At 42.0% G+C, this 25,520-nt stretch overlaps 1 protein-coding gene across 2 annotated transcripts; it reads left to right on the top strand.

The window, feature by feature from the left end:
- The first annotated feature begins 304 nt into the window (after nucleotides 1-304).
- Nucleotides 305-23,509, top strand: maco1b (macoilin 1b). 2 transcript variants are annotated; one of them, XM_061795101.1, is made up of 11 exons: nucleotides 305-735; nucleotides 2,348-2,489; nucleotides 3,019-3,145; nucleotides 11,526-11,649; nucleotides 13,119-13,297; nucleotides 16,601-17,144; nucleotides 17,700-17,858; nucleotides 18,030-18,212; nucleotides 18,720-18,840; nucleotides 18,983-19,157; nucleotides 21,435-23,509. In XM_061795101.1, exons 1-11 carry the CDS (start codon nucleotides 656-658, stop codon nucleotides 21,635-21,637), a joined length of 2,037 nt encoding a protein of 678 aa, XP_061651085.1. In that variant the 5' UTR covers nucleotides 305-655; the 3' UTR covers nucleotides 21,638-23,509. The 2 variants fall into 2 exon arrangements, with proteins under 2 accessions (XP_061651085.1, XP_061651084.1); XM_061795100.1 differs by having other exon boundaries at nucleotides 306-735; nucleotides 16,598-17,144.
- Nucleotides 23,510-25,520: the final 2,011 nt, after the last annotated feature.

Here is a 25,520-nt window from a genome sequence, read left to right as displayed (position 1 = left end):
TCAAAATGCCGAATATTGTCGCTGATAACCGGCCAAGCCGATAATCGGTCTATCGCTATTATTTTATGTATATGTGAAATACAGTCTGGATGAGTCTGTAAATGAAAACTGAAATACGTTACTAATGCTGCAAAGCATGAATATATGTTTTTACATTTGTATGTAATGACACAAAACACTGTACATTTTCTGATGAGAAGAAACCATAGGAGACTCTCCAAAGAAACCCCGCCTCCGCTTGTATCTGATTGGCCAATGAGCAATACCTCATTTGTCCACAAACAACGTGATTGGCGTGCCGATGAGACATTTCACACGCCACTGCTCTCTAGTCATGGCGGAGGGGAAGTGGTCGAGCGGTCGCCTCGCAGCATAAGTGGCTCGTCTCGGTATCCGTCAAAGAGAGAGGCCTCGGTGAATAGTGTGATTGGATGCTCCGAACGTCTGCCAACTAGATACACGTAAAATATAGCTTGGCCAGGACGCAAAGGAGGACGTTCCCGAATAGAGTCCTTTATTTATTTCTTTCTTGCCAGTTGGGACAAATAATTATAGCGACACATAGTACACTTCATTTATTTTCGGTGCCCGTATACGCTAGAAAACTGGATAAGATTACGGTGGTTGCTCGAAGGCCAAAGCCAAGTGGAGGAGGATGAAGCGGCGCAATGCGGACTGCAGCAAACTCCGACGGCCGGTAAAACGGAATCGAATCACCGAGGGTATATACGGCAGGTAACTTCTATGGAGGCTGGCTGACGGATGTGTCGCCCTCACGACAACAAATGGGACCGCTCATTAAACATGGGCACGGCTTGACAGCTGTAAAATGAAGACTCTTCCCAATGTTTATACTGATGCAAATCTATTGCTAGCGCCAGCTAACTAGCTGCTGTTGATAGCTCACTGTAGGCTAGTAGTCGCTTTTCGTTTTAAATAGCAGCTAGCTGTGTGCAGCTAACATGTAGCGCTAGGCCACACGACAGCCTGTTCTGAACCATACAACAAACTCCTCTTTCACTGCCAACTTATTAGCTTAATATAAACTGCGGTGGACTTTTTGGATCGGACTTAATCGACACTGACAATTTAGACTGTCAGCTCGGGCCAGTTGACATCTGACGGCCAAGGATAATTCATCCGCTTTGCTTGAGTAATTGATGTATGGTCACTAGCATCAAGGTGTGTATACTCTCTGGCAACAAACTACACGGGTCTTAGTTGCACAATTAGACATTATCTTATGCTTGCTGTACATTGAAAAGCTTTAGGTATGTCGCGCTTATGCTCGGTTATTGAGTTACAACTACCTGGAAATTGATTGGTTGCTCTGCACAGCCACACCTGACAGGTTCAACCTCTCTTGGTTTTATATATATGAAGTGAACCAAATGCCAAAGGGCATTAGTTTCAAGTCCTTGAAATATTGATAAGGTACACTGCATTACTTTAGATAGAAACTACTTGTCCTGAGATCAAACAACTCCGAGTCCTGGGTTTCACATGTTGTGACTCAACCAAGCCTGCAAATCTAATTTCTTGAACTATGAAAGAAACGGGAACATATAATATTCCGACACGCACAGTTTATGGATCTCAACAGTTGACCGTGTTGTCGTATCAAAAAAAGTGCAGTAATATCATGTCACAGTCCAGAAATGAACCTTTTGCAGGATGGGTACTCAAGATTTAAGGATTCACATGATTTTTGAAAGCCTTGTTACATTTCATAAGCTGCTTAGACTAAATGCAGCAAATACAGGTTTCTATTCTATCAAATGGCAGCAATAGGCTCAGAAAGATAGCCTACCCTGCATTTATCATGTACACATATTGCCATTAGGACTGCTACAATTTTTACATTCCATACTGTAGTTCAGGGGTCACCAAGCTGGTGCTTGCGAGAACACATCAGTAGCCTGTGGGCTTGTTTGGAAAATAGGTCACCAGTATTGGGACATTGTGGTTTCCTTGGAATGTTGTCGTTGTGATCATTTGAAAATGCAAACACTTGCAGAGATTTATAAAAATTCAATTGTTGCATATTGATATTCATCTGATCCTACTTTGTTAAATCATTGTTAATGATTGTAAGCAATCATTAACATTGTTACTCTCTTTACATAGGTGAATATTATTGATCAAATTACCTTTTGATTGAATAATACAATTTATTTCAGAACTGTATCACATCGTCAGGCCTTCGCATTTCCCATTTATTAGTTCCCAAGTAGCAGCTCTCAATTTCAGAAAGGTTGGTGATCCCTGCAGTAGATGATTGCTATTACATTGCCAGTAGTCATTTTCGTAATGTATATTATTTCAAAAGTATCTCCCATCTTTGCAGTACTTTCCTGTACCTGAAGTTCCTGGTGGTGTGGGCATTAGTGCTACTGGCTGACTTTGTTTTGGAGTTCAGGTTTGAGTACCTCTGGCCGTTCTGGCTCTTCCTCCGGAGTGTGTACGACTCTTTTAGATACCAGGGGCTGGTGAGTGGATATTTATTTAACCTTTGTAAAGCTTGACATTGTAGATGCTAAACTCTGCTTCCAAAATGTGTTATCAAAACCATACTTGAGAGAGAATCATAATGATCTGCAAAATTGTCATGAGCAAACCTCAAGTTCACTCCTTCCTGGCTTAAAAACAGCCTTTCATGTGCCTTGGCACTGTAGTGCGCTACAAGTGAAACTTTTAACAGGTAGTTTTTTCTTTGGGCATGAAGCAGTTAAATATGTGTGAATTTCAAGGAATTTTTGGGACAGACCAATTAAAAGTCTTGCCAGTTTCATTTTTTGCTACAGTGCAAGTTATATCTGTACACAGCTGTTGTCAATGTTTTAAGGTTAGATAATGATGTATGAACAACTTCCTTGTGTAGGTTTGATACCTGTCTCTGAAATGTTGAAAATATCCAAAGTAAACTGCATCCTTAGGGCTATACTGGAAATCAGCATTAAGATATAATTTTGTTGCGAAATGGGACTTATTATACCCCCCCCCCCCCCTCCCTTCCAGGCCTTCTCAGTATTCTTTGTGTTTGTGGCGCTTACTTCGGACTTCATTTGCCTCCTCTTCATCCCAGTGCAATGGCTGTTCTTTGCTGCCAGTACTTACGTGTGGGTGCAGTATGTCTGGCACACAGGTAACACCCCCTTTTTGTTTTCATGTTTATATTAATGTATACATAAGCTCATGATGACGTAGGAGCCATCCTGTACACCTTCACCTGTGACATAGACACCCTTTGGAAGTCATCCCAACGCTGATCACACAACATTCCACAATCTGTTGACAAAAGTTAGTTTCAGCCAATCAGATGGTGTGTAGTGTCTGGATCCTGACCACTCTCTCCTGAGGCACCTGAATCAGTACTGGTGTGGTCATTGAAACACCACACGTGTTTAAAGTCTGTCTGTGTGAGAGAGAAAGGACACAGTGTCCTATAATCAGTAAAGTTAAATCACCTTAATTTCAACTAGATTGAAATTATCTATTGTGATTGTGTATAATATCAAGGACATAATACAAGTAAAATAACTATGGCAGGGTTGGAACTTATTTCCTGTAATAATTTGGAAGGAAAGGCAAAACATTTTTGGGCAAGCATGTTTTTTGTGCCCCCACTCGTCTAAACATGGCATTCTGATTAATACTGCGTTTGTGGAATAAGAATTAATTAGAATTAAGCCCTCTGCTGTCGATTTGAAATTAACGTCACAAGTGTCATCGCAAACATCACATGACCTAACCCGGAAATGGGGATATCGGGCTCCCCATGTATGCTGCGATAACTAGCCAAATGATAGTTTGAACATTATTGTAGCAGGTTTGGGTTCAAAACATCATTTAATGAGCCGGTGCCTCCAGTTAAAAAGTCGAAGTCAAGCCAGCCACCACAGCGATGGTTCATAAGCACCACGGTAACACGCCGGTAGTCACCAACGCATCGCAGAGCCCAGCTTCAACGTGAAAGCTGCACCAATCTTCTTCTTTTCCTTTCGGGTTGTCCTGTTAGGATCGGGTCGCCACAGCGTGTCATCCTTTTCCATGAGAGCCTATCTCCTGCATCCTCCTCTCGAACACTAACTGCCCTCATGTCTTCCCTCACTACATCTATCAACATTCTGTTTGGTCTTTCTCTAGCTTTCTTGCCTGGCAGCTCCATCCCTCTCATCACCACCCTTCTACAAATATACTCTCAATTTCTCCTCTGGATTTGTCTAAACCATCAAAATCTGCTCTCTCTAACTTTGTCTCCAAAACATCTAATCTTGGCTGTCCCTTTGAGCTCATTTCTAATTTTATCCAACCTGGTCACTCCGAGAGCGAACCTCAACATCTTCATCCTGTTGTCTCTTCAGTGCCACTGTCTCTAATCCGTACATCATGGCTGGCCTCACCACTGTCTTATAAACTTTGCCCTTCATCCTAGCAGAGACTCTTCTGTCACAGAACACACCTGACATCTTCCTCCACCCGTTCCAACCTGCTTGGACCCGTTTCTTCACTTCTGCAAACATCATGGTCCATGTGGATTCGAGTCTAACCTCATCTGTCAGGCTATCCATCACCACTGCAACCAGGAAAGGGCTCAGTGCTGATCCCTGATGCCGTCCCACCTCCGCCTTAAACTCCTCTCTCACACCTACAGAACACCTCACCAGTGTTCTGCTCCCCTCTTACTTGTCCTGTATTATTCTAACATACTTCTCTGCCACTCCAGACTTTCACATGCAGTACCACAGTTCCTCTCTGCGTACTCTGTCATAGGCTTTCTCTAGATCCACAAAGAAACGGTGTAGCTCCTTCTGACCTTCTCTGTACTTTTCCATCAACATCCTCAAGGCAAATAATGCATCTGTGGTACTCTTTTTAGGCATGAAACCATACGGTTGCTTGCAAACACTCACTTCTGTCCTGAGTCGAGCCTCCTACTCTTTCCCATAACTTCATTGTGTGGCTCATCAACTGTATTCCACTATAGTTCCCACAGCTCTACACATCACCCTTGTTCTTAAAAATGGGCACCGGAACACTTTCCCTCCATTCCTCAGGCATCTTTTCACCCGCTAGAATTCTGTTGAACAAGCTGGTCAAAAAACTCCACAGCCACCTCTCAGATGCTTCCATACCTCCAGAGGAATATCATCAGGACCAACTGCTTTCCATTTTTCATCCTCTTTAATGCCTTTCTAACTTCCCCCTTACTAATCCTTTTCTCCTTCTTCAGTGTCCAACCTGGCATACATGTCATCATATGACTCTTGTTTGGTCTTTGCCACCTCTACCTTTGCCCTACGTTGCATCTCAATGTATTCCTTTCTCCTCTCCTCGGTCCTCTCAGTGTTCCACTTCTTCTTAGCTAACCTCTTTCCTTGTATAATTTCTTGTGCTGTGAGGTTCCACCACCAAGTCTCCTCCTCTCCTTTCCTGCCAGAAGATACACCAAGTACTCTCCTGCTTGTCACTCTGATCACCTTGGCTGACGTGGTCCAGTCTTCTGGAAACTCCTCTTGTCCACCGAGAGCCTGTCTCACCTCTTCCCGAAAAGCCGCACAACACTCTTCCTTTCTCAGCTTCCACCACATGGTTCTGTGCTCTGCCTTCGTCATCTTAATTTTCCTCCCCACCAGTGGAGTCATCTTACACACCACCATCCTATGCTGTCGGGCCACACTCTCTCCTACCACTACCTTGCAGTCCTTAACCTCCTTCAGATTACATCGTCTGCATGAGAAGAAGAAGAATCATCTTTTATTGTCATGAACATGCATGCATGCACATGAAATTTGTTCTCTGCATTTAACCCATCACAGTGAACACATACACATGTGAGTGGAACACACTGGAGCAGGGGGCAGCTGAAGCACCCGGGGAGCAAGATGTAATCTATCTGCGTGCTTCTACCTCCACTCTTGTAGGTCACCCTATGTTCCTGCCTCTTATGGAAAAAAGTGTTCACTACAGCCATTTCCGTCCTTTTTGCAAAGTCTACTACAATCTGTCCCTCCAAGTTCCTTTCCTGGATGCCGTACTTACCCATCACTTCTTCCCCACCCCTGTTTCCTTCACCAACATGTCCATTACAATCTGCACCAATCATGACTCTCTCTCTGTCTGGGATGCTCAGAACTACTTCGTCGAGCTCCTTCCACAATTTCTCTTTCACCTCTAGGTTACATCCTACCTGTGGGGCATAGCTGCTAATCACATTATACATAACACCCTCAATTTCAAGTTTCAGCCTCATCACTCGATCTGATACTCTTTTTTACCTCCAAGACATTCGTAGCTAACTGACATTTCGCTCTGTCGTCGCGTTGCGGGACCCGAGAGACACGGGTGAAGTTAACAGCACAAATCAGTGATCTTAACGTTAGTCTACTTTACTGACATAACCTTAGCCCTGCGGGCTGCGGAATGTCTATTTCAATTGTGAGTACGGTTGAAGGTGTGGCTTGTTTTTTTTTTTTACTGTGACAAGGACAGTATAATGCAACCATAATGGCACATACGATGTAATTTTTGCTCAGTGTAGTCACTATGTGACTTATGGCCAATCTGATGATCTGTAAGTGGCAAAACCTTGAGTCAAGTAGGTGAAAAACATGGCAAATGTGGCCTGAGTAATAAGACTAAAATGAATCATCATCATGTACGCAAACGGAGGAGGTTTTTTGGCAAGGGAGATGAAGGAAATGTTTTATCCCCTAGTTTCTTCTTTGTAGTTTGACCAAATTGAACACTTCCAAAACTTGTAGTAGTACAAAGAATGCTTTTCTTATTCCTAGTCAGCTGCTCAAAGCTCATAAATGCACAACCATGAACCATTATGTCACAAAATTCTAAAATGCTAGCTGTTTAAGTGAAGATGCACAAAGGCTGTTAATGCTTTTTTTTTTTTTAATACCTTTTATGCACAATTTGAATTTAAGAAATCAAAACTGCTGATTATATAGAAAAAGGAAACCAATTAGTTGTATGTTATTAAGTGAAAGGTCTTATTTTCTCTTTTGTATTCAAAATTGTTTTTTAACCAAGCAAAAATATAGTTTATCCAAATAATCGAATCCAAATAATAGAATTTTCAGTAGGATACTCGACTACTAAAATATTTGTTGGCTGCAGCACTACATAACTCCCCCATTATATCGTCATATTTTTGTTTCATAAAATCCTTGCTTGGGACCCAGAAGCAGTCCCATACAGCCCCATACCATAGCCCAAAATGAAAGGTTATGATTCAAGACGTACGGGGTACTTCTATTTTGAGCGGAGCAACATACTACAGGCTTAATGGTAGTGATGAACTGAACCGACCAATCATATGAGAGTTCTGGAGCCCTTTCAGCCAATCAAATCTGCATCATAGGCGGTAATCACTGGAATCACTGACTACGCACAGACCAGACAGAGACGAGAGAGAGAGAGAGCGACACCGTGTAAGTTGAGTCAAAAGAAAATTTGGAACAAATAGCGCTTAAAATGGAACAGGCAGTCATTTTTGTTTGTACTTCTCAGTGGGAAGTTCCCACTGGGAGCCCTTGTTAAAATTGGATATGTACGAGAAACGCCATTATGAAACAAAACTAAGGTTTTGAACATACATTACCTCTAAAACGGTGCACTTAAGATTTGTTGAATTAAAATGTGTAAAATTGTTTGCGACTTCACTGTTGTCAAGATTTGGCATCTTGAAGAGAGAAGGGGAAACTTTATTTTTTATTTTTCTGACGTTAAGCACTTTATTTGAAGACTTATAAGACTTCTTATTTACTTGCTCTTATTGTGAAATGCAGCCCTACTTTTATTTAGTAAATGAGATAACATTACACAATTGTGCTCATATGTTTGATTACCAGGGCAGAATTTGTAAGATGTGTGCAATTCTTTATTATGCTCCAATATCATTATATCAGTGGCATTAAAAAAAACATCAATGATACTATCGTTCATCATGAAAGTTTTTGCAAAAATATATCGTTCTAAAAATGTTGCTATTGTGGCAGGCCTAAACACAATATGTTGAGAGAGCGAGAGCAATGGATAACACAAAAATATTGTACAAACAATATAAAATATAGAGTAACAACTGTAATAAAAATCGGTACTATAGCAGGACTGCAAAGCAAAAACCGTGATATAGTAAAGGATTACTGTATCTTTATTCCGTGATAAAACGGTCCACAGATTTGGTAAGATTTGAAATGAAACTAACAAGATGTGCTTCAACTGCAGACTTTTGAGTTTTAATTTCACATGGTTTATATCCAAATCAGGTGAATGGTGAGGAATTATACCAGTTTCAGGGTTGGCACTGGGTCATGAAACGTCTTGGCCAACATGACTAAACAGTACAAAAATCCCCTAGCCACATGTGTGTAGTTAGCCACAACATAAGACGTTTATGTGGCAACTATGATTTATTTTGTGTCTTGATGTTGTGCACACTATGGACTAGGGATGCTCCGATCAAATTTTTATGCTGCTGATTCCGGTACCGAGAATCCATGAGTGAGATGTGCTGATCACTGCCGATACCGATCATATGGATTAGCTGTAAATGTTTCAATTGATTTATGTTGAGTGGTGGCAATATGATCTGACTTGTATGTTTGGGTTTGCTTCGCAGCGTTTGCGCACCTGTGCAGTGTGATTGGGGGGGAGAGGATGCTATACCAGGGTTGAGTGATTATGGGAAAAAAATAAGTCACAATCATTTCGATTGATATTAAAACCATGGTTAATAAACATGATTAGTCATTTATTTCAAAATGTTGTATTTATTGAACTACCAAAACTCAACATTAAATATAACCAAAAAGAACAACCAGAAAATAAATTTGTAACTATTAAAATAATTGAAATTGAAAAAAAAAAAAAGAAAAATGAATACATTCATGACTAAAAACGTGCCAATGCTTTTAGCCCCGACTGTGTTTATTATAGTTGCCTAGCAAATGGAAATCATTTTTATGCAGTCAATGACTGTATCTGCTGTTCCTGCTGTGTGCACCTTGGCCTCTTTGGGGCAATGTGGTGAGATCTATGCATGGAGCTACTCATTAACTGTGTAAGCTAAAAAAAAAAATTATTTACATAGTACATTTCACAAGCATTCAATAACAAAGAAAAAAACAGCTTATAAACATTTAAAACAAAGAGAAAAATAAAAGTAATTAAAACTGTACAGTGCAAGAAATATCATTTAAAGGTGGAAATGCTCTAAAAAGCATGAGAGAAAAGAATCGTTTTTAACCTGGACTTAAAAACACCCGGTGGGGACATGCAACAACTAACCAATAGAAAAAAGGGTCCGCCCCTCCCCACCCTACAGCTAATATTGAATACTGTTACTATTGAATTGTAAAAAGAAAAACCTTCAATCACTGTATAATATGGATTTATCTTCATGCCTTGTAAAAATGTAATAGTGTATAATGATGCTCTTGCCAGTAGTAATCCTCAAGAAGGCTCTTAAAGACTTCATGTAGAATTTTCTCAAATTCAGACTTTTTAGTTGAAAATAAACAATATTCTAAATCTTTGGTAAATATTAGTAGGCTAACTTTAACTGTCACATAATTGTAAGATTTCAAAAGCAGGACAAAGTAGTCTAAATTACTGGAAAGTCAGTATTTTACCTTGGCCCAGTAATTTGCCTTGGGTCCCCAAATGACTAGCTTGCTACGTACGGTACTGGTCGGCGTGGCCGCCGCTCGGCGTGGCAGCCGAAGTGGGATTAGCGGCTCGTGGATTAATGAAGAAGGCAGTTAGCTAGCTGCGAGAACTAATAGCAGGGCCCATTGGCCATCGACCCTTCAAACGTATGTCGTAATAAATGTGCATGCTTCAATTCGGCGCCAAGCAGCATCAGGTCTGGTCTTCCCTAATGCGCCGCTCCCTGCACCTGGGAAAGCCCGTGAGCCTGACTGTTTAGCCAGCAGCGGATGGACGGCCTGCTGACTAAACCATTAACCCATTCACACGTGGCACAATGAGCGTGCTAACTATAACTTTTACCAGGAAGGGCAATATTGATTCGCCAGCATGGCGAGCCTGGGCAATATTTGCTTTGCCACATCTTGTATCAGTTAGCCATTGGCGAGGTGGCGAACAGGCAGGGCGCATCCTGAGTTCGTATATCTGATGTGCCTCCCTCGTTTTCAGGGACCAAAAGTAATTGCCCAACCCCAGCTGCCAGTGGAACTGGTTCACTTGTGTTTATTGATGATGTGGCTGCTCACAAAATAAGCAGGAAGTGTTTCGCTGGCCAATATCTGCTCATATCCAACAAAATGCTTCCGAACTCATTTAACGGCAGTGCACAGAGTGACCTCAACAGCAACCAAAAGAGGTTTTGAAGGCAAAGAAGTGAAATGTGATACAATAATAGTCGATCACCTGACCTGAATCTGACCGAGCATGCATTTCACTTGCAGATGACAAAACTAAAGGGAAAATGCCCCAAGCAAGAAAAGGGCAGGAAGTGAAAACAGTTCTGGTAGAGCATCACCAGGGATGAAATCCAGCATATGCTGATGTCGTTGATGCATTCCACACTTCAGGAAGTATGCGACTGCGAATTATTGGCAAACAAGTATTCAAAAGTCCAAAATTTGATTTAGGATTGTTCATTTGTCCCGCTACTTTGGTCCCTTCAAAAGTCCGAGTTTGCACACATACCAACTGTTGTAATTCCTACACCGTTCACCTTATTTGGATATAACTAAATAGTACCATCAATTAAAACTGACATCTGTGGTTAGAGCACATCTTGTTTAATTTCAAATCCATTGTGGTGGTGTTTAGAGCCAAGAAGATGACCATTGTGTCCATGTCCCAATATTTATGGACCTAATAGATAGATAGTTCCATGAAGGCAATAACGAGCTAGTGTCGTAGCCGTCTTAATCGTCTCCCTTAGCAACACGGAGCAACAAAAAACAGCTTCGCACACAAGTTAGCCTCGCGGAAAACTTATGCTCAGCACCAATACAGAGGCGCTGCCGCATGGTGTCACTTCTCGGTGACACACACAGTAAGCGAATTACAATTCCCAAACAACAGTTAAACTTTCCTTGTTCCCGTTGGCTGTACCGAAATAAATACATTTCAAATCAACACCGAAAGCTCATGTATGAAATTTACTGACAGAGGCAAAAACTGACATTTTCACTAGTTATAGTTAGTTTTAGTTAATTTTTGTAAACGTAAAATTTTGTTTTAGTCGTCATCTAAAAAAACAAAAAAAATTATTTTCAATTTTAGTTTTAGTTATTCCATTCGTTTTCGTTAACTATAATTACCTTGGCACACGGAATGGTGGCCCCGACTCAGCATTTTTAAAAGTATTTTTTTTTTTTAGAATAAATACTTTTTATATTTAAGTAAACTGCATCGGCTAAAGAAGATATGGACATTTACAATATAACAAGAAGTTTTGACCCCCAGGGTTGACTTACGCTTTAATGCTTGATGCATGCACATAATATCTTTGCCATTACTGTTTTTGTCCTCAGAGAGAGGAGTCTGTCTACCGACTGTGTCACTATGGATACTCTTCGTGTACATAGAGGCAGCCATCAGATTCAAAGACCTCAAGAACTTCCATGTAGACTTGTGTCGCCCATTTGCTGCACACTGGTGAGCCCCTGCTGACTTAACTGCTTTTTTTGTTCATATGATCTTAAGGTACTGCAAGTTTGCTTCTATTCCAAATGTGAATGTGTCCACAGGATTCTGAGCAATGATGATTAATTTTTGTTTGTTTGTTTGAGACCTGTTACCTTACATTTTAGGCCAGAGGCATTTGCTAATTTTCATAGAAAATCACTGGCTTGCCCTGTAAGTTCTGAAATAAATATCCTGAAGTTGCATGTTTATCAACTGTGTTAACGTTTGTCTAATCAATGTTTCCTAAACTTTATTGAGTTAAGACACATTTTATATTGGAAAAAATCTCACCGCACACCACCAAACAAAAATGTTGCGAAAAGTGAATGCACAAGTTGCTTGGCATCTACTTGATTAAAAACGACCTATACAATTTACCCAATAAATTTAGGGTAACAATTTGCAGCCACTTTAATTGGGTAAATTTAAACCAAATATTTTGGGTGAAGATTACCTTAATTTAATAGCAATAAAATACTTTAAAAAACGTGGAGCGTTTAACTCACATTTCTAGTGCCTATTTTGGTAGTAACAAGTCTTTCAAAGCAAGTGTGGTGCCAATTAACTTATAGAAAGACTCAACTGGCCAATCAGTGAGATGCCCACAAAGACATCTTCCATGTTTTCGTGAGCATGGCCGAGGAATCATTGTTTTCCATACAAACCCAGATACGGTTTTATGAAATGAAATGTACATATAGCCTGCGAACCTTACCTGACACACTCATAATACAAGCAGGTACATATCCAAGTAATGATCGTTTAGCTAAGCTTGTTTTACCATATAGTGCCCTTTTCTTTGTCGTTTGTGCTGATTCGCTAGCTAACAACCAGTCACGGTGATCAGTTGTCATCGATGGGTGACGCAATTTTGTGCTGATGAGCCGATGACATGTCAGCCAATTAGTGCGGCATGGATGTCACGTGATGCATATTGTAGTAACGGTGGATTTTACAAAATGTTTCTTGGTAACACTTTTTACTGTTCTCAAATAGGTAGTATCTAAAATATTAAAGTACATTTTTGATGATTTTCATGGATTATATTTACCACACTCCCAAAATATTTTTTCCAGTGTGGCATAGATGGATGAACTAACATTTCTAGTGAATAAATAATTTTCAAGACCATGAAGTGAAGTTACATAACCTCCTGTGGCACGCCTAATGATCTCCTGTGGCACACCAAATGATCTCTCCTGGCACACTAATGTGCCACTGCACACTGTTTGGGAGTTACTGGTCTGGATGATGAAAAGCAGCATATTTTTACCTCATGGTGTGTAGTCCATGTAGTATACTGTTTGGTACACTCCGTAAGGTCTGTGTTTTTAATCATTAAAACATTTTATACTTAAACAGTTTTTATTGTGAACGTTTTATGGGGATTTTTTTTTTTTTTAATTGACTTAAAGTTGTATGTATTATGCTTTTTATAGCATTGGCTATCCAGTGGTGACACTGGGCTTTGGCTTTAAGAGCTATGTAAGCTATAAGATGCGCCTCCGGAAGCAGAAAGAGGTGCAGAAGGAGAATGAGTTTTACATGCAGCTCCTTCAGCAGGCTCTGCCTCCTGAGCAACAGATGCTCCAAAGGCAAGAACGAGAAGCAGAAGAAGGTGAGATTCAGGCATGCATAGTATATGTATCCATTCTGTTGGCATCAAAAAAAGATCTCTTCAAGCAGTCAGACTGAATTGCACAACTGCTGTTTTTGTCCAACTTCAAATATCCCTATTGTATGATACAGTGGCAAGAAGTATGTGAACCGTGAAATTTATGAATAAATCTGTAAAATGTAATCTGATCTTCCTCTAAATCAAAGGTATTGACAAATCTGTCTGAAATAATAACAGTTTTTATTAACTGTAACCCCCCGCCGCCACCCAAAAAAAAAAAAACGTACAACCCCTCACTGTTTTGGAAATTAAATCAGGAAACAATCTTCTCTTTTGTAATTTTAATATCTTTGCAAAGAGACACTCAAGACAGGTTACAGATGCTTCGTGTCTCTGCCCATCTCTGAAGAACACGGAAGAGGGAGATGAGGGAAGAAGAAAGACCTATTCACACAATAATCTTGTCCTTGAGAGAAATGGGAGGTTTGTACAACCACCAAGACAGGATGACAGAAAGGAAGAAACAGTTAAGCTACTAAGTACATTTGTCACAGTTTTAGAACCCTTTAACAAACTGATATTTGAACGCATATAGTGGACCAACACATCCATCCATCCATCCATCCATCTACCGCTTATCCGAGGTCGGGTCGCGGGGGCAGTAGCTTTAGCAGGGACGCCCAGACTTCCCTTTCCCCAGCCACTTCATCCATCTCTTCCGGGGGGATCCGGAGGCGTTCCCAGGCCAGCCGAGAGACGTAGTCTCTCCGGCGTGTCCTGGGTCGTCCCCGGGGTCTCCTCCCGGTGGGACGTGCCCTGAACACCTCACCAGGGAGGTGTCCGGGAGGCATCCGAATCAGATGCCCCAGCCACCTCATCTGGCTCCTCTCGATGTGAAGGAGCAACGGCTCTACTCTGAGAATGATTCCAGAATGATTGCAAGCTCCGAGTTATTGCACTCAGTCCAATGGTGACTGTAGAGACACTTCTCCCGGCTGTTCTTTGCTCATTAGTCCATTGCTCGAGTTGGTCTTCCAACTCGGGCCACCTCGCCATGTTTCCACGGAAACTCAGCTTCGTCTTCTTGACTTGGCGAAGGTCGTTTTCCTGCTTCCTCCACTTGCGAACCATGGATTCGTTGATCTTGAATTCTCTCGCGGCTGCTCAATTCCCATGTTCCTCCGCGTAACTGATAGCTTGCAGTTGAAACTGTGCTACGTAAGCGTGTCTCTTCGTAGGTGCCATTTTCGGGGTCCTTAGCCAAACCGATGTTGTTTTGCATAATACACATAGCGGCGCTTTGAGCCTACTGATGGGCGTGGCTTTAGCGTCCTCTGTCGCGCGCACCCGTCCCCCTTTAACGGCCGCATGCTGTGCTCAGCCACATCCGCCTTTCCTCTATATAAGCAGCGTGTCGGGAGGAAATTCTCCCAGTCAGTCAAGCGGAGCGCTCATCACACAGCAACATTTATAGATTTTGGAACGCACACATAAGGCGTGCCGTGCCGCATTATAAGGCGCCCCGCCCCGTCCATTTTGGAGAAAATGTAAGACTTTTAAGTGTGCCTTATGGTTGTGAAAATACTGTAGTTTGGATCCATTTTTCTGTAAATTGTCAGACAAAATGGTTTTGTAGACTTCAAAATTCATTCTGCTGTTACATCATCAATAAAGACAAAGTGAGGCCGTTCCAGAAGCAGCCATGCCAGTCCAAGCCATGACATTACCTCCACCATGCTTCACAGATGAGCTTGTGGGTTTTGAATCCTAAGTAGATCCTTACTTTCTTCATACTTTGGCCTTTCCATCCCTTTGGTATCGGTTAATCCTGGTCTCATCAGTCCATAAAACTTTGTTCCAAAACTTTTGTTGCTCATCTCTGTACTACTTTGCAAAATCCAATCTGGCCTTCTGATTCTTTTTGCTGATGAGTGGTTTGCATCATGTGATATGGCCTGTATATTCCTTTTGTCAGTCTTCTTCGAACAGTGGATTGTGATACCTTCACCCCTGCCCTGTGGAAGTTGGCATTGATGTCACTAACTGTTGTCTTTGGGTGTTTCTCCACAGCTCTCACAGTGTTTCTGTCATCAACTGTTGTCGATACCCTTGGCTGACCTGTTCGATGTCTGTTTCTCAGTACACCAGTAGTCAGGACATTCCAAATTGTTGTATTGGCTATGCCCAATGTTTGTGCAATAGCTCTGATCGATTTTCCGTCTTCTCTCAGCTTTAAAATGGTTTGCTTTTCTTCCATAGACATCTCTCTGGTCTTTGTTTGCTTTACAGCAAATGCAGTTTTCACAGGTGAAACCCAAAGCCGAAAACGAGCACTATCTAATGTTTAATCAATCGGTCTCAAAGGCAACACCTGAGCAACTAGAAACACCCATGAGTCACATGTTCCAATACTTTTGCTCACTCGAAAAGTGGGTGGCTTCAAACAAAAGGTGCTCTGTCCTGAGTTGTTTACACATCTAGATGTAAATACCATGAAATAAAAGCTGGAATTCTGAACTTTTGTCGCATATTCAACTTTTGATCTGAAACCGAAATGTCTTCAGTATACAATTAAAAACCTTGCCATTCCAATACCTTTGGAGGGACTGTGTATGACAGAGCTAAAGCAGTTCTGCAAGGAAGAATGGACGAGTCTGATCCACAGCTACAGGAAGCTCCTGGTTGAGGTTATTGCTGCCAAGGCGATGTCAACCAGCTATTAACGCTAAGGGTTAGCTTACAGTCATTGTTGGTGTAGTGGTACATTCGCCTCACTTGGGTGGGTTCAATTCCCACTCAGTGACGGTTTGAATGTCAGTGTTTATATGTGCCCTGCAACCCTCTGGTGACCAGTTCAGGGTGTAATCTGCCCTTTGCCTGAAGTCAGCTGGGATAGGCTCCAGCATCCCATAACCCTGAACAGGATGAGCGGTATTGAGGATGGATAGATGAGTTTGCTTACGTTTTCATTGCCATTTTAAATCATTCAACAATGTGTGTTCGGTAAAGACAAATATTTTTGGGGTAATTTTTAGACACATTGTTTGTCAATGCCCATGATTTAGATGATCAGATCACATGTGCACAAATTAACTAAATTCCAAAAGGTTCACATTTTGTATGAATGTATACACCATGCAATGATGTTTTGAAGTTTTGTAAAGTTTTTTTGTTTGTTTTTCTGAACTTAATTGTTAATTTCAGTCATGATAAACATTTTTTTATTCAATTGTGTATAGTGACACTCATAGACCCGACTGTGTTAATATATCAGACATCTCCTTAATCTTATTCTTACAGCAGCAGCTAAAGGACTATCTGACGTAGACACACTTCCAGTTTTACAGAATGGCGCCCCTGCCAATAAAAAGACCTCGGCGCCTTTGCCGGAGTTAGAGTACAGAGAAAAAGGGAAAGACGGAAAAGGTGGTGGGGAGGCTAAAAAGCAGCACAACAGCAACAGCATCCTGCCATCATCAGTGGACTCTAAACTCCAAGAGATGGAGTATATGGAGAACCATGTGAACAGCAAGAGACTGACCACTGAACTCGGCAGCACAGAGAACTTGCTTAAAGAGGACAATAATTCCTCCTGCTCATCCACTTCCTCCTCATCCTCCAAAAACTACAAAAACAGCAATGCCACAATGCTCAACTCCTCTCCCCGTGGCCACAGTGCTACCAATGGCAGCGTGCCATCCTCTACGCCATCCTCGTCTTCCACAGGGAAGAACGAGAAGAAGCACAAGTTAGCAGTGGGGAAGGGGTCATCAAGTGGCTCCAACAGAGACCCTACAGACAACTGTATTCCCAACAATCAGCTAAGCAAGCCTGAAGCACTTGTTAGGTAAGCACACACACTCAGACAATGTACAATGGGGGACATTATTATTTTATCTCCTGCTGAGTTTCCTCAGGGAAAGGAACAGCATTATTTTGCAGGTTATTAAGTGAGAAGAAGGCTCGAGTGGGCTACAGCAGGAGTCCCCAATCACTGAGTTGGACAGTGACTGAACGATTTTCTTTTTTTTGGGATCATCAGTTATAACGGTGTGCTATAAACAATGGACCAGACTATTATGTTACACTCTCTACTACCAAACTGGACCATCAAAGTGTGGTCAGCTGTTGATGTCCATAGTGAAATTTGACCACGATTCGAACACAGCCGGTTATTTGAGTCCTCTTCTCACTTCTAGCCTGTACATGTTCATCTTCAACAAATGGCTCAAAAGTACTTTCCCGCTTATGACCCAAAATAGAGGGAATTTATGATTCTCAGTCTGAATAAGTTGAAAATCAAATGTGCCATTTAAATGTGAGCAAAATGAAAAACAAAATGTGTGTACTATGGCCTGGAAATGGGTCAGTATTTGTCTGCTCATGCTCTCATGTGGGACAGATTGGAGCAGGACGTTAAGAAGTTGAAGGCAGACCTGCAGGCCAGCCGGCAGGTGGAACAGGACCTGCGCAGCCAGATCGGCTCACTTGGCAGTGCTGAGCGCTCAATACGTACTGAGCTGGGTCAACTCCGCCAGGAGAACGAGCTGCTGCAGAACAAGTGAGTGGCTTAAGTAATTCAGCCAATCCCAACAAGGTCACGCTTGTGAAGGTTTGGGTTTAGGGTTATGACTTGAAACCATATGAAATAAACTTCAATAAAGAGCAGAAAAATCCTCACAACCAAGTCAATTCAAATATTTATTATTTCCCTGTGTGCATGGAATTGTAGGCTCCATAATGCTGTACAGGCAAAGCAAAAGGACAAGCAGGCTGTGGGTCAACTGGAGAAGAGGCTCAAAGCTGAGCAGGAAGCTCGTACCGCTGCTGAGAAACAGCTCGCCGATGAAAAGAAGCGCAAAAAGCTTGAGGAAGCTACGGCAGCCAGAGCAGTAGCTCTAGCTGCTGCTTCCAGGTAGCTCAACATCCAAATGTTGTTTTCATGGAACTGATTCACTGGCTTATAAAAAAAAAAAAAAAAATCTGTTTTTTCAACTGATTTAGGACAATTTTGCATCGCTGAAGCCGTAAATTACATCCGTTTCTCTTGTTTCCAGTCAGGTTTTTATACTAAGTTGATATTAAAAAAAAAATCTGATTTTCTTCCTAAATTGATTACATTTTTGTGACATTATCAGATGATGTTTCTTAATATAGCTCATCTGAAAAATAATCATTCTTATGCGCCCCCAGGTGGAGAGCCCCTGATATACAGTGAGAAAAAAAAAGTGTTTTCAAAAAAAAAAAAAAAGCAGTCATAGTTCAAAAACATGTCCTGATTGAGCAAAACCAATGTGATACTTGGATTCAGCACATCAAAATTGTCCTAAATCAGCAAAAGAAAAACAAAATCTGAGACAATAAATTAGTTATCAGCGATAATCTTTTTTTTGGTATCAAATGAAGTCTTACTGCTTTGCAGAGGAGAATGCACAGACACACTGCGACGGCGGATCACAGAATTAGAAACAGAGTGTAAGAAACTAAACCTGGACAACAAGCTTAAGGAAGACCAGATCCGAGATCTTGACTTGAAAGTCCAGGTAATACGGTCGATTTACTTTTAGTACTTGGTGTCAATAATACACAATATGGACAACCTTTAAATGCAACTGTCCTAAAACCTGCAGTAACTGCAGAGGATGTTGCCCTTACCCTGAATGAGTATTGTCTCTGGCCTTTCAGGAGCTTCATAAATACAAGGAGAACGAAAAAGACACAGAAGTGCTGATGTCAGCGCTGTCAGCCATGCAGGACAAGACCCAGCACTTGGAGAACAGCCTTAGTGCGGAGACCAGGATCAAACTGGACCTCTTCTCTGCACTGGGAGATGCCAAGAGGCAGCAAGAAATCGTGCAAGGTCTGTAGTTTTGAAGACCCAGGTGTTAGGTGGCTATATTAGGATTTCGAACATCTCAAATGTTAGCAAAAAGACCCAATTTGAACATGACGACGACGTGATTGAGGATAAAAATGACTAAAAACCTAGTACGACTTCCCAATACTACTTCAGGCATATTTAAAGGTCCTGTCTTTTGGCTATTTCCACCGCCATAGAGTGACTCTCTAATATGGACTTGGTATGGTGTAAAAGTGTCAACTACATTTCAAAAACACCTTGGTTTTGTCACAAGAATGTCCAGAAAACGCCCCTCTCACAGCTAATTCTGTTTGACCCGGTAGATACGCCCTGGTTCAAGCCAGTGCCGGCTCGCGCATTGATGAAGAAGGCAGCCAGCTAGCTGCAAGAACTAATGTCAATTGCAGGACACATTGACTATCGACACTTCAAACGTACATTACGGTAGTAAATATGCATGCTTCCCTAATGCGGCGCCACGCGGCATTAGGGAAGACGAGACGCGATGCAGCTCCCTGCGGCCGGGAAAGCCCGTGAGCCTGACTGCTTAGCCGGCAGCGACTGGACGGCGGATTGAAGCATGTTACGAAGTGGGGGGGGGAACTAAACCATTAACACATACGGCAGAATGAGGGCACTCACTTGAGCTTTTATCAGGAAGGGCTTTTGAGTTTTTACACAGGCAATTTTGATTAGCCAGCGTGGTGAACGTGTGCAATATTCTCTTGGCCACATCCTCGCCACATTGGCAAGGTGGCGAACGGGCAGCTCCGAACCCTGACAGAAAAGACTCTTTTTAAAAAGACAATGAATGAATGGATTCAAAAATTGCAAAGCCGGCGTAATGATCATAAGCCTTGCCGCCAGGACAATTTTCCCTCCCACATGTGGCCACAGAGCGCGACGTGTACCAGTCCCCGTGGATAAGTTTCCCCCCCACCCCCCGCCCCCCCATCCCTCCTTGCTCCCGTGACGTGCGGTTGTGGAACTGTGAGGCTGAAGGCCATAACGTTGTTTTACTGGACTTCCGGTGGCTGCTCTAACCGCATTCGGGCTGGCAATGGGCCACGGGGCCGTGGATCTCATCTGTTTCGGATCTCGTCCGGCCGCTGCCTCGCAACCCAACTCGTGGTGGCAGCAGACGTCAAGACACAGCCCAAATAACAAAGACACATTTTTTCGAGCCATAATTTGATGGCCAATTGCACCCTATACTGATGGCAATCATTCAGGTTGTAATGAATGAGGACGTGGCCCTTCCGCCGGCCGTGGGCTCGACTCGCCGCTGCCTCGCAACACAACGTGCGTGGTAGCAGATGGCAAGACACCCAAATAAAACAAAACACGTTACACTTCAGAGAAGATGAGTTGTGTGCATAGTTTCATGGTCAGTTGCACGCTAAACTGGTAGGACTGGGTGAAGTTATTTATGAACAAGGAAGTGCAATTCCGCCACTGCATGGAATAAGGGCGCTTGGTGTTTATATAGTAGGGGAGCGGCATCCTCGTGACGTCACGGAGATACTTTTTAGCCTAACCCACACAATCGGGAACATTTAGAAGGTTGAAAAGTTTTAAACCATATCTCAAATAATTCAGTACTATATTGTTCTCAGTCTTTGCACGTTTTCAGCACTTATCTTTAAACATATTTAATGTAAACAAACCATGGATTTTCGTTTTGGGGGGCTTTAAATCATTTTCAAGATTGCCACTGAAACAATTTGGACAAATGTGACACTTTGGTGATAGTGATGGATCCTTAAAAAAAAGGTCACTTTTCATTTGATGTAGTCTTCAGATTGGGTGCATGGTTCATGCAATTTCACGACCTCCGCATTCAAATGCAGCCTCTTCTCTCATATTTTGACACTATCCCCTTACACTTAGGCCATCAAAGCCACATTTTGAACAGCTTGCTGTCGTGGGTATGAAGTCCTGATGAACGATCCAGATTTTTAAGTCGACCCAGGAATTTGCCGCCTTCTGGGGTACTATCAAAGGAGTAACAGTTGGGGATTGCTACCAGTGTGTAATCGGAGTGAGAAGTTAAGATGCACGACCCTTTGTGTGGAAAGCGATCGGCATTGTTGCACTGATGTCACCGCAAATCTTATATGAATGCGGGAAGCTGCAATGGCTGTCTGAATGTTACACGACAAATGTCCTGTTTTGGCGAGTTCAGTCTGAGAGGTACAGGCTGATAAATGCCAACTCTCCTGAAAGCAGGTTCTGTTGTTATGGGACTGACTGTTGACCATTTATGTCTGTCCTCAGGTCAGATCCTTCAGAAAGACCAAGAAATAAAAGATCTGAAGCAAAAGATAGCCGAAGTGATGGCTGTCATGCCCAGCATCTCATACACAACCGACACCAGCAGCATGACCCCCGTGGCCCCCCACTACTCCTCCAAGTTCATGGACACCAACCCCTCTGGCTTGGACCCCAATGCCTCAGTTTACCAGCCACTCAAAAAGTGACCGCTTTGATCTATCCCTCCCTCCCTCCCTCCCTCCCTCCATTCTCCTTATTTTTATTTTTTTATTTCCCCGGGCCCAGCACCTTTCTATGTGCTCGGCATGTCTGCAGCTGAGTGTTTTTCTTGGGTCTTTATTTTCTCCTTGCCAGGTCAGAAGGATGTTGTGTATTGTGTGTAGTTAAAACAAAAGATGGGAAAAAAAAAAAAATTAAACGACACCACATCAACTAGGAACTCTGTTTTTTTCTCATCCGTGTTTAGTGAAACCTCACAGATTTGGGGATGTATCTAGCGTACATCTCAAGGATGTTGCTCTCTATTCTCACCCCCATTATCACTCCTGGCCACGAGTGAAACTGGATTCCACCCAGGGAATATCTGCTTTCTATTTTATGAGTGCAACACAGAATTCCCATCAAACAGATCCCAAGTAGTACCCTACAGATTTTTGGAAATCTCACGGTAGCAAGAAAAATCAGAGGAATGTAGTGCAAGGTGAGCACAGATCCATTTAGTTGTTTTTAATTTATTTTAATCCACAAGCAGTCCCCTCGTAAGCAATCATCTCTGCTGCTACGGGGTATGCTGGCAAATTGTTTTTAAGATGTGCGATTCTGTCTGTTTGCTCTTTTTTTCAAGATTCAAGCTGGAAATGAGGGAAAGATCTGTGTAAACAGAAGGCGACTAAAATAAAATGCAAGCACCTCCTCCTCGCTTTCAATTTAGAACCAGTCAAATTGAAAATATCAAAACAGTTTTCCATACTGTTTCTGAAAGCAGTTCAAGTTAGAGTGCAGAATGTTTGTCAATATTTCTGATTTCCTTGAGTGAGGACATATTGAGTTTGAAAATGAATTACACATTCAGGATTTAATTACATAATTAGTTTTTAAGCATCAAGCTAAACTGGCAAGAATGAGAATTGAATCCCATGCTGTGAATTGGCACAAATGTTGCCTTCCGGGCTGATTTTCTTATTTTCTGCACCTTGTTTTACCAGAATGTGTTGCAAACACTGAAAGGAAGTCTGTCTCTTTTACTAAAGTTATGATTTCAGTGTGAAAAGAAACAAAACTCCTGGTCATCCCACCCAGTGTTTTGGCATGTCTGTCTACTGCACATTGGTTTCAGCCTCACCACAAAACTTATGGACTGCTGTTGAAACAGTCAGTTTAGCTGCAGCTCACTTTTCTTTGTTTTACTTCCAGTTCTTGCAATGTCGAAAACAGGTTTGAAAGGGAAAAACCTCAAATGGATTGTGCAATGAGAGTTAGAGAGCTTTGAAATGCCAAATCTTAATATTAGAGTTAATATGAGACTATTTAATTGATCCTCCTCTTCAGTTTGTGTGCCAAGAATGGAATTCTAATTTCTCTAGTTGTACGTCCAAGAATGTATTGCAATTATATTGGGTGACCATATTTGAATATTTCAGTTGTGCAACTAGTGGGAGTGGTGACTTGTTTGGAATAGACTATAGTTGCCGGCAAACGGACTCAAACATCTGATTTCTTCTCATGAATGTTACAGTATTTGCAACAGGGTTTCAAAGCCGTTTTCCTAACTACAAATTCTTACAAATGGTTTGAGTCGGGTAAGGTTTCACCGTCATCTGAAATGGTCATTGTTGTGTATGTGGTTTTCACCTTCAGTAAATGGAGCTTTTTTGTTTTTTGGCTCGATTGCTGTCATTGGCTCTTGAAAAAAGTGTTGTGAAAATAAGTCTAGCCAGTTGGTCAACTGATTGTTGAAATTATAGAAAAGTGTTCTGTTTTCTATGCCCAGTCACTGCTCTTCCCCATCCAGGTCTGACCTTGGCTGTGCGCTCTCGCTCTGTGAGGTTTACAAGGAATAAATGTTTTTTTTTCTTGCAGAGTGATGGTCTCAAATTCTGTGTGTAGATACAGTGGGTACGGAAAGTATTCAGACCCCCTTAAATTTTTCACTCTTTGAAAAAGTGTATGACAGTCAAATATTTGAAGGCACCATTGGAACTGGCTAACATCTCTGTTCATTAGTCTACAATATTTAAAACATTGAACAAGCAGGGTATTTACAGTGGGTACGGAAAGTATTCAGAGCCCCTTAAACTTTTAACTTTGTTATATTGCAGCCATTTGCTAAAATCATTTAAGTTTTTCTTTTTTTTTTTTTTTTTTTCCTCCCTTCAATGTACAACCCCAATTCCAATGAAATTGGGACAGTGTTAAACTAATAAAAACAGAATACAATGACTTTCAAATCATGTTTAACCTATATTTAATTGAATACACTACAAAGACAAGATATTTAATGTTCAAACTGAGAAACCTTATTGTTTTTAGCAAATAATCATTAACTTGGAATTTTATGGCTGGGACAGGTGGCAAAAAAGACTGAGAACGTTGAGGAATGCTCATCAAACCTGTTTGGAACATCCCACAGGTGAACGGGCTAATTGGGAACAGGTGGGTGCCAGGATTGGCTATAAAAGGAGCTTCCCTGAATTGCTCAGTCATTCACAGGCAAAGATGGGGCGAGGTTCACCTGTGTTGTGAACAAGTACGTGAGAAAATAGTCAAACAGTTTAAGGACAATGTTCCTCAACGTACAATTGCAAGGAATTGAGGGATTTCATCATCTACGGTCCATAATATCATCAAAAGGTTCAGAGAATCTGGAGAAATCACTGCATGTAAGCGGCAAGGCCGAAAACCAACATTGTATTCCTCTGACCTTCGATCCCTCAGGCGGCACTGCATCAAAAACCAAAATCAATGTGTAAAGGATATCACCACATGGGCTCAGGAACACTTCAGAAAACCAATGGCAGTAAATCCAGTTCGGCGCCACATCCGTAAGTGCAACTTGAAACTCTACTATGCAAAGCAAAAGCCATTTATCATCAACACCCAGAAACGCCGCCAGCTTCTCTGGGCCTGAGCTCATCTAAGATGGACTGATCAAAAGTGGAAAAGTGTTCTGTGGTCCAATGAGTCTACATTTCAAATTGTTTTTGGAAATTCTGCACATTGTGTCCTCTGGGCCAAAGAGGAAAAGAACCATCCGGACTGTTACGGACGCAAAGTTCAAAAGCCTGCATCTGTGATGGTATGGGGCTGTGTTAGTGCCAATGGCATGGGTAACTTACACATCTGTGAAGGCACCATTAATGCTGAAAGGTACAGGTTTTGGAGAAACATATGCTGCCATCCAAGCAACATCTTTTTCATGGACGCCCCTGCTTATGTCAGCAAGACAATGCCAAACCACATTCTGCACGTGTTACAACAGCGTGGCTTCGGAGTAAAAGAGTGCGGGTACTAGACTGGCCTGCCTGCAGTCCAGACCTGTCTCCCATTGAAAATGTGTGGCGCATTATGAAGCCTAAAATACGACAAGGGAGACCCCGGACTGTTGTAAGCTGAAGCTGTACATCGAGCAAGAATGGGAAAGAATTCCACCTACAAAGCTTCAACAATTAGTGTCCTCAGTTCCCAAACGTTTATTGAATGTTGTTAAAAGAAAAGATGATGGAACACAGTGGTAAACATGACCCGGTCCCAGTTTTTTTGGAACGTGTTGCAGCCATAAAATTCCAAGTTAATGATTATTTGCTAAAAACCATCCAGTTTATCAGTTTGTCTTTATAGTGTATTCAATTCAATATAGGTTGAACATGATTTGCAAATCTTCTGGCACGGTGAAGACTGGTTAGAGTGTCTGCCTCACAGTTCTGAGGACCGGGGTTCAATCCCTGGCCCCGCCTGTGTGGAGTTTGCATGTTCTCCCCGTGCCTGCGTGGGTTTTCTCTGGGTACTACGGTTTCCTCCCACATCCAAAAAACATGCATGGGAGGTTAATTGAGGACTCTAAATTGCCCGTAGGTGTGAATGTGAGTGCGA

Source organism: Phyllopteryx taeniolatus, chromosome 13 (genome assembly GCF_024500385.1).
Source record: "Phyllopteryx taeniolatus isolate TA_2022b chromosome 13, UOR_Ptae_1.2, whole genome shotgun sequence".
In the NCBI taxonomy this organism is placed as follows: Eukaryota; Metazoa; Chordata; class Actinopteri; order Syngnathiformes; family Syngnathidae; genus Phyllopteryx; species Phyllopteryx taeniolatus.
The sequence above is the reverse complement of the archived record's forward strand: the minus strand, read 5'-3'. Positions and strand labels throughout refer to the sequence as shown.

Bases quoted from the DNA above. Each gene is read 5' to 3' on its own strand.
- maco1b (XM_061795100.1), top strand. From the start codon at position 656: ATGAAGCGGCGCAATGCGGACTGCAGCAAACTCCGACGGCCGGTAAAA. The intron at 13,298-16,597 runs GTGAGATTCAGG...TTATTCTTACAG, and splicing joins AGAACGAGAAGCAGAAGAAG to CAGCAGCTAAAGGACTATCT. The intron at 18,213-18,719 runs GTAGCTCAACAT...ACTGCTTTGCAG, and splicing joins GCTCTAGCTGCTGCTTCCAG to AGGAGAATGCACAGACACAC.